Source organism: Lates calcarifer, unplaced genomic scaffold (assembly GCF_001640805.2).
Source record: "Lates calcarifer isolate ASB-BC8 unplaced genomic scaffold, TLL_Latcal_v3 _unitig_5261_quiver_791, whole genome shotgun sequence".
Classification (NCBI taxonomy): Eukaryota; Metazoa; Chordata; class Actinopteri; family Centropomidae; genus Lates; species Lates calcarifer.
In genome coordinates, this window is record NW_026117406.1 from 64,307 (window position 1) to 76,329 (window position 12,023).

At 45.7% G+C, this 12,023-nt stretch overlaps 2 protein-coding genes across 4 annotated transcripts in view; one reads left to right on the forward strand and one right to left on the reverse strand.

The window, feature by feature from the left end:
• LOC108874226 (uncharacterized) overlaps window positions 1–4,093 on the forward strand; it is a 32,373-nt gene extending 28,280 nt beyond the window's left edge. The window contains exons 9-10 of one of the 2 annotated variants that reach the window (XM_051068769.1): window positions 5–49; window positions 129–4,093. In XM_051068769.1, the coding sequence (XP_050924726.1) occupies window positions 5–49; window positions 129–136 (53 nt within the window). In that variant the 3' untranslated portion in view covers window positions 137–4,093. Of the gene's footprint in view, window positions 1–4 lie in introns of both variants that reach the window. The other variant, XM_051068768.1, reaches the window with a different exon arrangement.
• Window positions 4,094–5,862: 1,769 nt separating this feature from the next.
• On the reverse strand, window positions 5,863–10,411 carry LOC108874224 (uncharacterized). 2 transcript variants are annotated; one of them, XM_018662682.2, is made up of 6 exons: window positions 10,249–10,411; window positions 9,109–9,528; window positions 8,922–9,026; window positions 7,206–7,526; window positions 7,032–7,073; window positions 5,863–6,241 (listed from the first exon to the last, which is right to left on the reverse strand). In XM_018662682.2, exons 1-6 carry the CDS (start codon window positions 10,277–10,279, stop codon window positions 6,225–6,227), a joined length of 936 nt encoding a protein of 311 aa, XP_018518198.1. In that variant the 5' UTR covers window positions 10,280–10,411; the 3' UTR covers window positions 5,863–6,224. The 2 variants fall into 2 exon arrangements, with proteins under 2 accessions (XP_018518198.1, XP_018518197.1); XM_018662681.2 differs by having other exon boundaries at window positions 6,964–7,073.
• Window positions 10,412–12,023: the final 1,612 nt, after the last annotated feature.

A 12,023-nucleotide genomic window follows, 5' to 3' on the forward strand; every position in this document is an offset into this window, starting at 1 on the left:
TCAGAGCAACCGTCTGATCCAGATGTTGTTTATTCATCAGTGAGAGCAGGTGAGTCACACCTGCAGCAGAGTGTGTGTTAGTGTGTGTTACAGTGTGTGTTACAGTGTGTGTTGTTGTGTCTCTGCAGTAATCTGAGGACTCTCTGCTGGACGTCCTTCTCTGCAGATCTCTGGTTTCTCTGGTTTCTCTGTGTTCATCTATCAGCTGGTTGTTCAGTGACCTCTAGTGGCCGGAGTCGTCATGACAGGAACAAAACACAGGATGTGGTGGTGGTGGTGGGTAACATCCAGAGGTTTCCCACAGATGATCAGTGTTTTGATGATCAGCTGTTTATTATAAACTGCAGCAAACTGCACTAACATCAACATGTTCATTCTTTCTGTTCATTTTAACATATTTATGTTTTATTAAAAGTTTCCTTCAGTATAAAATGTGTTGATGTGTTTTTTCTTCTCGACATGGACTAAAAATCTGATATTCTGTTTTAAATGATCAACACAGGATCATAAAGTCCAGACTCTTCAGTCTTCAATCAGATCCATGTTTGAACTGTGGAGTAAAGAGTCCAGCAGGTGGAGACTGTTTGTTAAACTGGAGCTTCTTCTTCCTTCTTTATTATTACTTTACCACTCATTCAGTCAGTTAGGATGTGTCTGAGAATCCTCTGAGGACGGAACAGAAACTGTTCACACCTTTTCATTTAGAGAGAACAACGACCACTGAGGAAACTCCATCAGTCAGTCAGGGACAGGTGTGTGAGTCCAGGTGAACCAGGTGAAGAGACGGAGACAGAGGAGAGTGAGCTGGAGACGAGGACGAGAAAACATGAGGGCAGTGGTCAGTTTATTAGGAACAGCAGCGTGTTAAACCCCCCAACACAGAGTGGTGATGACACTGAGCTCCTTCTGCAGAGGTCGTAGTCTGAGCTCAGGTGAACAGGACGGTGTTGGTTCATATCCAGGACTGAGCTGAGTCCTGGTCCTGGATAACATGGACGTGTTCCTGGGAGAGACCCGGCTCTGTGGCAGTGCAGTTACTCATCATGGATCCTGTCCAAAGTCTCCTGTACGGTGATGGTGACAGGTCTTCCAGGATCTCTGCCATGTTTGAATTCAGCCGCTCACTTCTCCACCTCCTCCACCTCTTTGGGTGATCAGACCCTCAGACGGAGGTCGTGGATCATCAGAAGGCTGATGTGGTCCACTCTCTCAGACAGAGGTGAAACAGAAAACAACGTTAACCAGAGTTAATGACCTCAAACTTTCTGCAGAATCACTTTGACCTTCTGACACAGACTGAACCATCAGCCCTCACACAGCTCAGGACTCCAGACTCCACCTCCAGCACCACCTCCATCCTACAGCTGAAACTGAAAAACTAGAAAACTTCAAACTCTGTGTAGAATCAGTCAGAGAGCTGAACTGAACGTCCAGGTGATGAGGTGTTGAACTCTCCTCCTTCTACCTTCTACCTTCTAGGACACAGACTGATCAATCAGCCCTCGTATGGATTAGATACAGTGGATGGATTATTGGATGTATTAGATCTCCTGTCTGTCACTATCATGTATATATATGTTGTGTATCAGCTTGTTGCAGCTCTTCATTGAAGCTTCCTGATGTTTCCACTGAGACTGTGTTCACACTGAGCTGGATTCATATGAATCTGGATCTGTTTTCTCCACCTTGGCCTTCCTCTACTAAACAGTCATTGTTCAGAGCAGCTCTCTGTGTTGTAGTGTTGATTATTATCACTGATGGATCAGCATGTCAGCAGTGTTGTATTTAATCTTCTGTACATTGTGAGACTTTTCTTGCTGTGCTGAATAAAAACCAGGTGGATCGTGTTGATCTGCTGAAAAGACAGAATCGTTTTAATCCCTTCGGTCCTGTCACTCCACTGATCCGAGGCTTTTACGACCACTTCCTGTTTAGACCCTTTGTTTTCTAACAACTCTGTTCAGTGTGATCATCTCTGCCCGTCAACAGAGGGAGGGTTAGAAATGTGAGGACAGGAGCTGCTGCAGCTGAGGTTAAACCTTTAAAGGATGAGAAGTTATTGTTGTTGTACTCAGTGATCGGAGACTCTGTAGGGACGAACTGATTCTTCCTCACTGACCTGACCCAGCTGATAGACAGGAGGTAGGGCTCTGATGTGACCGAATGAAAACATCTCTCGTTTATTTCATGTTGTAAAATCCACTGTTTACATCAATATGTTTTCATCGTCTGGATGACGGTTTGTGATCTTACAGCCAAGACAAATCCAGGACCTGGTTCCAAAACCAGAACCGGTCCACAAAAGACTCAGACTCTATGAACCTCCTCTACACCTACACAAGAACCAGGTCAGAGAGTCTGGAGAGAGTTTAGTGGTCGAACAGCAGTGGACAGACCAACAGGACTTCAGTGGACTGGACTCCAAACCAAAGACCAGATCAACACCTGACTTTAGAGGCAGAACCAGTTAACACAGGTGTTTCTATTAATATGTCCACCTCATTAATCTCAACGAGTGCAGGCTGAGTAACAGAAACTCTCTGAAACAGTCTGAGCTCAGGCTGCACAGTTAAACAAACGTGATCAAACACTTCCTGAACTAACAGCCAATCACAGAGCAGGAAACCAGACGACTGATCATGTGATGTCTCAGATTCAGGACGGCTGATGTTAAATGTCCTTCAGAGAGTGAGGGAGACACTGTCCAACCAGCTGTAAACTCACCACACACTGCAGCAGGACGACTGGATGAACAACACTGACCTCAGTGAATCCACGTCCTCGTCCTGAGTCCACAACAGAGACGTTTCCCTGCTCGTCTCCGTCTCCATCCAGCTCCCAGACGCTAACACAATACAACCACATCTGATCTGATCTGATGTCTGAGGCCACTCTGAGTGACAGCAGCTCTGTTGGTTTCATTTGGTTTCAGCTTTTCCTCCAGGAGATGAAGAGAGACTCAGCAGCAGTTTAACAGGAAGTGGAAACAGAGACCTGGTTATTTCCTGTAAAGATTCAAACCTTCATGAAGGAGGATTATTACAGGACTGCTGGATCAGACTCAGGTTCAGCTGCTGTTCCTAATAAACTGACACCTCAGATCCAACATGGCTGCCACTGCATCACAGTTTCTGTCTCACTCTCTCTTCATAAAACAGCAACAGACAAAGAAAAGTTCTTTACTCACCTGTTGTGGTTTTCATTGTTTTTTAAAAAGGTGTGCTTCACTGACTGACTGATCAGCTGTTTCCACTTCCTCTTCACAAAAGACAAAGAAGAAGAAGAAGAAGCAGAAGAAGAAGAAACAGTATCTGGCGTCTTTTATAACGTCTGAGAACACGGCGGTTTGAAACGTCCTGAATCCTCTCTCAGTGTTTCTCTCAGTTTCTTCTATGTTTTTTTGGTGATTGCTGAACAACTTCCTGTTTCCTGTTCCTGGCCTCTCCTTCTTCTTCTACTCTGTTAATTCCAGCTCTGTGTGACGTGGCCTATAGCGCCACCTTCTGACGACACGACGCAGCCTCGAAGTTCAGTTTAAATTCGTTTGACAGTTTCATGGAAACAGATTAAAAACTGATCACATGATCAATAATTACTGATCACTGGTGTCAGACTGCACCTTCAGTACTTCAGTAAAAGTACTGACACCACAGAGTACAAATACTCATTACAAATAAAAGTCCTGACAGTCCTTAGACACAGTGTCCTCAGGGTTCTGGTCTTGGATCAGATTCACCTTGTATTTGCTTCCTTTAGGAAACGTTCATTGTTATGCAGATGATGCTCTATTATCTATTATTATATATGATAGTATATTTGTTAAAGAAGCTGATGAAACCAATCAGTGAGTTAAAGTTGAAGCTTGAAGGACATTAAGACCTGGATGACCTGCAACTGTCTGATATGAAGCTCAGACAGAATCAGCAGCTCAGTATATTGAGCTGTAAACTGAGCAGAGGAGGCTCAGTGACGCCTCTTAACATTCACAACAACCTTCAATGGAAAAAAGATGAAAACAGGAACAAACATGAGCATCATTGTTCAAAGGAAACAACCACTCTGAGCTTTATCATCACACCTCGTAAACACTGTGTGAAAACAAACAGACTGAGTGTTTGGTGCTTTCAGGGACAGCAGTAACCCCGACTTCCTGACTGAAATCAACCAGTTCTACAGTTACTGTAAACCCTACACCTGCTCCTCTCTCAGACTGTTGAACAGCCTTCACTGCTTAAATCCAGATTCTTTTCCCAGACATGAAAGTATCCAAATCATGTGTCATTAGTAACCCCGTGAAATAATCAATAAGTATGTTTTTTAAATGTTCATGTCAAAAGTCGGTGAAAAGTGTTTTATGGTCGGTCACAACTGTGGATAATGTGTTGCAAACAGAAATAAAACATATATCCTATTAAGCCATCTAAATTCAACACATTTAAAACCACATTCTAGTGTGACTATATTACAAATCATTCTACAACACAGATACAGTGCATTCAGAAAGCATTTCAGACCCCCTCAATTTTTTACTTTCTCTCCCTCGTCACAGTGCAGCAGTAGAATGACTCTGAACAGTTTTTTGGACTCAGATCTGTTCAGACAACACAGACTCAGCATTGCAGCATCTGGAAACAGACCCAGGAACAGGAGGAAACAGGATTTACATCAGACTGAACAGGACTGTCTTAGTAAATGCTAAATCTGTCTCATCCTGACTCCTCCTGAACAGTTCTGTAGCTGTAGAGATAAAACTGAAGGTTATCAGTGAAAAGCAGAAAACCAGCTGTTTCCTTCCTTCCTCCTCTCTGATCAGCTGTTTCAGATGGCAGCGCGCACAGACGCAGCGGCTCGAGGCTCCCTACTTCTGTGCACTATTGTGTGTTTTTTCCTGTGTTTTTTCTTGAGGTTTGTCAGGCTATGTCACGCTCACATAGCTAGGACTATACTCCCCAAATTCCACCAGCATGTCAAATGTCCAATCAGGGGGGAGAGGACACTTGACCACGTATACTCCACGGGGCGCTGAGTCATCTGGAAAACTGAAAGAGCTACGTGAGGATGCTCTTTGTGGATTACAGCTCAGCGTTCAACACAATCATTCTGGACATTTTAATCACCAAACTGCTCCAACTACAGATCCCCCTCCCCGCCTGCATCACTTCCTCACACACCACCCACATCTGTCAAACTTGGCCTCCACCTCTCCTCCACACTCACACTCAGCACTGAGCCTCCTGCTGTACGCCCTGTAAACCTATGACTGCACTCCAACCCACCCAACATCATCATCATCATCATGTATGCAGATGATACCACTGTGGTTGGGCTCATCTCTGATGGGGATGAGACAGTATACAGGGCTGAGGTAGAGGAACTGTCCCTCTGGTGCTCAGCTAACAACCTGACACTGAACGTCCAGAAAACTAAAGAACTCTTATTATTATTATGGACTTCAGAAAGGACAGACAAGACCACAACCCCTCCTCATAAATGGAGAACATGTGGAAACTGTGACCACCTTCAGGTTCCTGGGCCCCCACATCTCAGTCGATCTCTGCTGGACTCACAACACCAAGGCCCTCGTGAAGAAGCTGCATTGCCTGCATGTCCTCAGGAAAACCAATCTGGACAGGAAGCTGCTGCTGGCCTTCTACCACTCCTCTGTGGAGAGTGTACTAACACACTGTCTGAGTGTGTGGTACAGGCTCCACAGCTGAGGACAGGAAGGCTGTGCAGAGGGTCATCAACACCGCCCAGAGAGAGGAGGAAGGAAACAGCTGATCAGAGAGAGGACACTGCCCAGTTTCCTTCCTCCTCTCTGATCAGCTGTTTTCATGTCAAACTCAGACACAGTCACAGAGCTGAGCTGAAGCAGATTATTGTTATTGAATAAACATGAGTCAACATTTTAAAAACACCAAACTGTGACAGAAGAGAATCATCAAAAACATCACTGACTTTAACTATGACAGAGAAGCTGATACATGAGGAGCTGAAGCTGATTTAAACTGAAGCTGAAGCTGAAGCTGATATACTCAGAGCATGAAGCTGATATATTCTGTCTCTGTCTTACAGAGGAAACATGACATTGAACACCACACAGAGTGAGACCTCTGTCTCTGATCAAAGATCCTCCACAGGCGACTGGTTTTACACCACAGAGGAAGAAGACGCCCTGATGAGGTCACTGATGAGGTCATTGATGAGGTCACTGATGAGGTCACTCAGGGTTTGTCTCCACCTGCAGAGACACAGACGACAGTCAGTCACAGCAGCTCTGACCTTTGACCTCTGACCTTTGTTCAGATCTTATTGTCCCTCAAAGAGAAACTGATTTGCAGCAGAATAAAAGAAGAAATAACTAAACATCACAACAGTAACAACAGTAACAAATGAGGATGAAAAATAGAAGGTGTTTGAGTTCCAGTGCAGTGTCAGAGCAGAATAAGTGAATTTATTAAACAAACACAGGAGAATTTGAACCTGTCGCTTTAACCTGTGTGTGTGTGTGTGTGGGGTGGTGGTGTGATCAGGGCTGAGATCCTGTGCTTTCTGCAGATAACTGCAGAGAAAGCTGCTGACTACTTTAACTATGTGAGACAGACGGTGTTTGTTCTGCACCGTGAGGTTCATATACCAAGAGATAAAACAGAGAGTTAACATGGACTCAATAACAGATTAAATGAAGCCATCAGTCTTCTCCACCTTAAAGGTAGAAAGTAAAGTCTCTGCAGATTACAGACCAGCTGAGGACCTGATTCAGATCATCACTGTTCCACTGTCTCAACATGTGAACCCTGACTAACAGCTGGGAGGTGCAGTGATGGTCACACCACTCTACAAGGTCATTCAGGACCATGATTGACCTCTCCCTCCTGGAGCAGACTGATTCAAACTGTATGTGGGTCAACATGTTTTCAAAGCTCTGCATGTTTGTGTGACCTCTGTGATCAGGCTGGTCACTTGTGGTTTCACAGTTCAGCAAGAGAACAGAGGTGATGAACAGTTCAACTCAGCAGCTGCAGACTCACTGATTGATAATGTCAGTGGTTGTCTCTCTTCACCTCCTCCTCCTGCAGACAGATCAGAGTATTGATCAGGTTCAGATATTGATCATTAAAGTTCATTGATCATCAACATGTTTTCAGCTCCTCCTCCTCTCACCTTCAGCTTCAGGAAACTGAACAGGTAAATGAAGCACTGACCTTTGACCCAGAGAGCCACTGCTCTCTCATACAGGAGGTCTCCCTCCCTGCTCTGGACTCTGCAGACGTAGAGTCCACTGTCTCTGACTGTTGGTTTCTTCAGAGTCAGACTGAGGTCTCGTCTCAGGTCTCTCTTCATCTCTGTGCGACCTCTGTAATCCTGGTGCTGTTTGTCAGGTTGATCTGTGCCGTCCTGATTCACATGGACGATCACAGGCTCAGATGCACAGATCCTCCACTCCACTCTGACGTCTTCAGGCAGGTGAGCTGTGGTTTTGAAGGGCAACTTCACAGACTCCTCCCCCTCCTCCACCTCATGGACTGAGAGAAGAACAGACAGTCAGAGTCAGAGAGAACAGAGGTGATGAACAGTTCAGCAGCTGCAGACTCAGAGTTAAACAGCGTCTCTGTCAGTAGTTGTCTCTCTTCACCTGTTCCTGCAGCCAATCAGAAAACAGAAGGTGTCACCTGCTGAATGTCACAGTGCACACCTGGACACTCAGACAAATCAGACCATGTATCTAAACACACTGCAGAGAGCTGGGCTGAGGCCCGACAGTCAAATAAATCTCCTTTCCTAACCACTACTCCAGAGACGGATGGAGGATGGAAGGAGAGTTGATGAGGTCTCAGGAAAAGAGAAATCCGGTGCTTAGAGAATCTTCTGTTTATACACAACATCAACACTGACAAAGGAGGGAGGAAATAAGAAAATAACATGAAGGAAAATACAAGGAGAGAAAGATGAGCTGCTAAAATACTGATTCAGTAAAAATCGAGATGGAAGAAACTGTGCAGGGCTAACCCTAACCCTTCCCTGAGGGAGTCATCCCAAAGGGATCAATAAACCCTCAAGTCTAAGTCTAAGAAGAAATCAGATTTAGACTAAAGTTTACTGAGTTCCATGGCACTGATGCTTTTTATATTCCTTTTTGTTTATTTTGTATATTTAAAGAACAGGGATGGAGGGATTTAATAAACCATGTGTGTGTACAATGTTTACTTAGTTAATCAGAATAAATTCAGGATTTGAAACAGAATAGATCTGTATTTAAAGATCTGGAGTTCAGCCAATCAGGAGGATTTCAGGAGTTACTGATCAAGTCTGTTGTTTCTACATGTTGGTGGATCTCCTGCTGCTGCAAGGAATCATGGGACGTCATTCTCTCCTTTCCTTTGGTAAAGGAATCTCCACTGTCTCCTCTGCTGAGATAAGATAGGAAGCACTGAATCTCCTAAATATGTCGAGACCTGGACCAGGTCTGATCAGAAACTTCAGAGTCACTTACTTTAGTGAGGAAACTTCAGAGGAGAAAAACACTGTTGGACCACAGACCTGGTCTCTGTCAGGTCCAGGTTTTCTCTGCTCCTCTATCAGGACCACTGAGACCAGGGTCCTGGTTCAGCTTACAGTAAAGCGAAACTCTGCGTTCTGGAATTATCTTTATAGAATCATTATCAGCTAAGCTAACTGTTTCCCCCTGTATTTCCCCTCCATATGCTAAACTAAGAAAGCAGTTTTCCCTCTGTATGCTAAGCTAAGCTAAGCTAAGCTAGCAGCAGCTGTGTATCTGCCTGCAGAGGGAGGTGTTGCTCAGACTCAGGGACAGAGACTAAAGTCAAACTGCTCCTTTAACCAATCAGCTTCCTGCAAAGAGACGACCGTCATCAGGTGAGAGCAGGTAAACACTGTGTCACATGACTCACACAGCGTACCTGTGGAGGGTTTGGTGAAGCGGAGGTATCCACGACGATGAGCAAGGAACAGGAGGAATCCAACCAGAGCCAGAACTAAAGGAAGACCAACACCCAGACCAACAGCTGTAAGAAAAACAGACAGATGAGTTTTATATGTCTGACCTCTGACCTCTGTCTGACCTCTGACCTCTGTCTGACCTCTGACCTGTGTCTCTCTGCTTCTTCTTCTCCAGTTGTATTTCCTCTTTGCTCCTGACCAGCAGCAGGACATGAGACTGTACTGTCTCCCCCTTCTGTCCTGTGACGGTGCAGGTGTAGGTTCCTCTGTCACTGACCTGAATGTCCCTCAGACTCAAGCTGAAGTCTCTTGTTGTCAAGAGATCAGGATTCAGCGACGTCCGGTCTTTAAACTGTGGGTTCTGGTTCTGAAGGTCGTCTTGAAAACCAGAACTTGTCTCTCTACGATAGTGAACAGTGGAGGGACTGAGGTCCACGCGGTTCCAGATCACTGAGTCTATGTTGATCAGAGAGGCTGTGCAGGGCAGAGAGACAGACTCCACCCCCTCATCCACCTTCACCTCCACCAGCTGAGACTGTCCCTGCTGAGACTGTCCCTGCTGGGTACCTGTGAGGACAGAGACAGTGTTAGTCAGCCCCCATCGTCACTGTGACTTCCTGTTTCTGAGTCAGACTCCACAGCTCTGACTCCATCCTGCCTCCACCTGTTACCCTGACATCAAACTTCCTCTAGGATTTCACAGTAAAAGCAGCTCTGCCGTTATAAGGAGCTTTTATTGTGAAAACAACAGGAAGTGTGTTGATAGTAACACTGATTAAAGAAAGAAAAGGTTTCATCAGAGCTTTGGTCAGAGTTTCCTCTGCTCTCACTCCTTTCACAGTTAATACTTTACACTGATTCAGTCAGAGACAGAGACAGAGACACCGCCCTGTGCTGATCATCATCATCATCATCCTCATCATCATCTCTGAAATCTCTGACTCCTCCTCACAGCAGCTGAGCTGGACTGAACCTCCACAGTCTGTTTCCTGACCTGACCTGAGCCGTTGCCCCCCCTGCTCCCCCTACAGGCCTCTCAGAGTTTATCTGAACTCTGTAAACTCTCTTGTTTCCTCAGCACCGTCGGTTTCCGGTCTGAAAACTGCCCCCTTCCTCCTGTGAACCGGGACACCGGGACCAGGACCGTGTAGTCCGTCAGGGACTGAAGCGGACCGGGGTCTGACTGAGCAGGAACCGCCCCGCACTGAGCTGCTCCGCGGAAATAACGGTCCTGAGTCCTCGGTTTGTCGGAGTTTTTAAAGGGAGTTTGGTGGAAGGTTTTCTTACCGTACAGGAGGAGGAGGAGCAGCACCTTCATCCTCTGTTATTAAACCCGCTTCTTCAACACACACCGATCAACCCGCAGAGGACACGGAGGGACTTTCCTCTGACGGACTCAACTTTAGTTTCGATTTCAACAGGAAGTCTGCTAAAGCCCTTCACAATAAAAGCAAGGAGAAAACTCACCAGGAATACTGCGCATGCGCACAGTCAGCACACCGGTGTAAAGGAGACAGCAGACACACTGATGACAGGTGAAATAATCTTCTCTTCTCTTCTCTTCGATGGAAAACGTCCTGAGGTGATGAAGAATCTGACGCTCAGTGTTTTTTAAACCAACTTTATTTATAACACAGAGACAAACAGAGACAGACTCAGAGCTACAGTTCAGGTTCCTGTTCCTCAGGTTCCGGTTCAGAGTGATTTATCTTCAGACAGAAAGTCAGAATCTCCTGTTCTGACCTTTGACCTTTTTATACGTTTGTTAAGAAGAGGAAATGATTGTTAGAGGAGGAAGGATTTCATCAGTTTCTGAGTCTCAAACAGAAAACAGGAGCTCTGCTGTTTCTACACGTGGATCTGCTGCTGCTGCTGCAAGGCATCATGGGACGTCATTCTGTCCTTTGGTGAAGGAAGCTGCAGTGTCTCCTCTGCTGAAGGAGATAAGAGAGGAAGCAGTGAAGGAGACTGGACCTGATCAGGTCTGAGACTCAGAGACTTCAGGTCGTTCACCTCAGTCTGAATCAGACCTGGGACCTCGTTCATTAACACTGTGAACGTCTCGTAAACTGGGATTTATAGGAAACAAAGCTTCAGGTGTGTTCTAAGTTATACTCCCCTGTAATGAATAACAAGGTGAACACGACGTTTACACTGACGTCATCCTCAGTGTCTCAGTCAGCTGGGCATGTTTTAGATACTCTATCTCACCCCTCACATTCCAGCAGCCATGTTATTAAATCTCCTGAAGGGACAATACTATAGAGGTGAAGCTGCAGAGGAGTCAGTGTACAGCTTGTATGGACAGTCCAAGAGCATCAATTACTGGAACCATGTCCTGTGGCCCTGACCAGACTAAGATAAACTTGTTTGGCTCAGATGAAGTCCAGCATGTGTGGTGGTGCCCTGGTGAGGAGTACCAAGATAACTGTGTCTTGCCTGCAGTCAAACATGGTGGGGGGGCTGCATGAGTGCTGCTGGCACTGGGGAGCTGAGATTCATTGGGGGAAACATGAATGTCTGAAGCAGAGCATGATCCCCTCCCTTCGGAAACTCGGCTGCATGGCAGTTTTCCAACATAACGACCTCAAACACACCTCCAAGATGACAGCTGCCTTGCTGAGGAAGCTGAAGCTGAAGGTGATGGAGTGGCCAAGTATGTGGTGCACCTGTGGGGCATCCTCAGGTGGATGATGGAGGAGCGCAAGGTGTCTAACATCCACCAGCACCTGCAGTGCTACATAACAATGCTGCTCACACTAAATATTGACACTGGACATGTTCACTGTGAGGTGCACTCACCTGTTGCTGTGTTATTTATGTGTTAGTAAATCTGTGCTGCTATACAAGCTGTACACTGACTCCTCTGAAGCTTCACTTCTATAGTATTGTCCCTTCAGGAGATTTAATAACATGGCTGCTGGGATGTGAGGGGTGAACTCCCTGCAGTGAGATACTGTATCATACATCTTCTATATGGTGTCATTCTGTGGTCAGTTGTTTTACTCTCTAACTGTTTTATACAAACGAAGATATTGGGATTGTGAATCTTCACAGACCAG

Coding starts and splice junctions, on each gene's coding strand:
- LOC108874224 (XM_018662681.2), bottom strand. CDS start 10,279: ATGAAGGTGCTGCTCCTCCTCCTCCTGTACG. Junction 9,529..10,248: donor GCTCCTCCTCCTCCTGTACG/GTAAGAAAACCT, acceptor CTGTCCTCACAG/GTACCCAGCAGGGACAGTCT. Junction 7,074..7,205: donor AGTGGCTCTCTGGGTCAAAG/GTCAGTGCTTCA, acceptor ATCTGTCTGCAG/GAGGAGGAGGTGAAGAGAGA.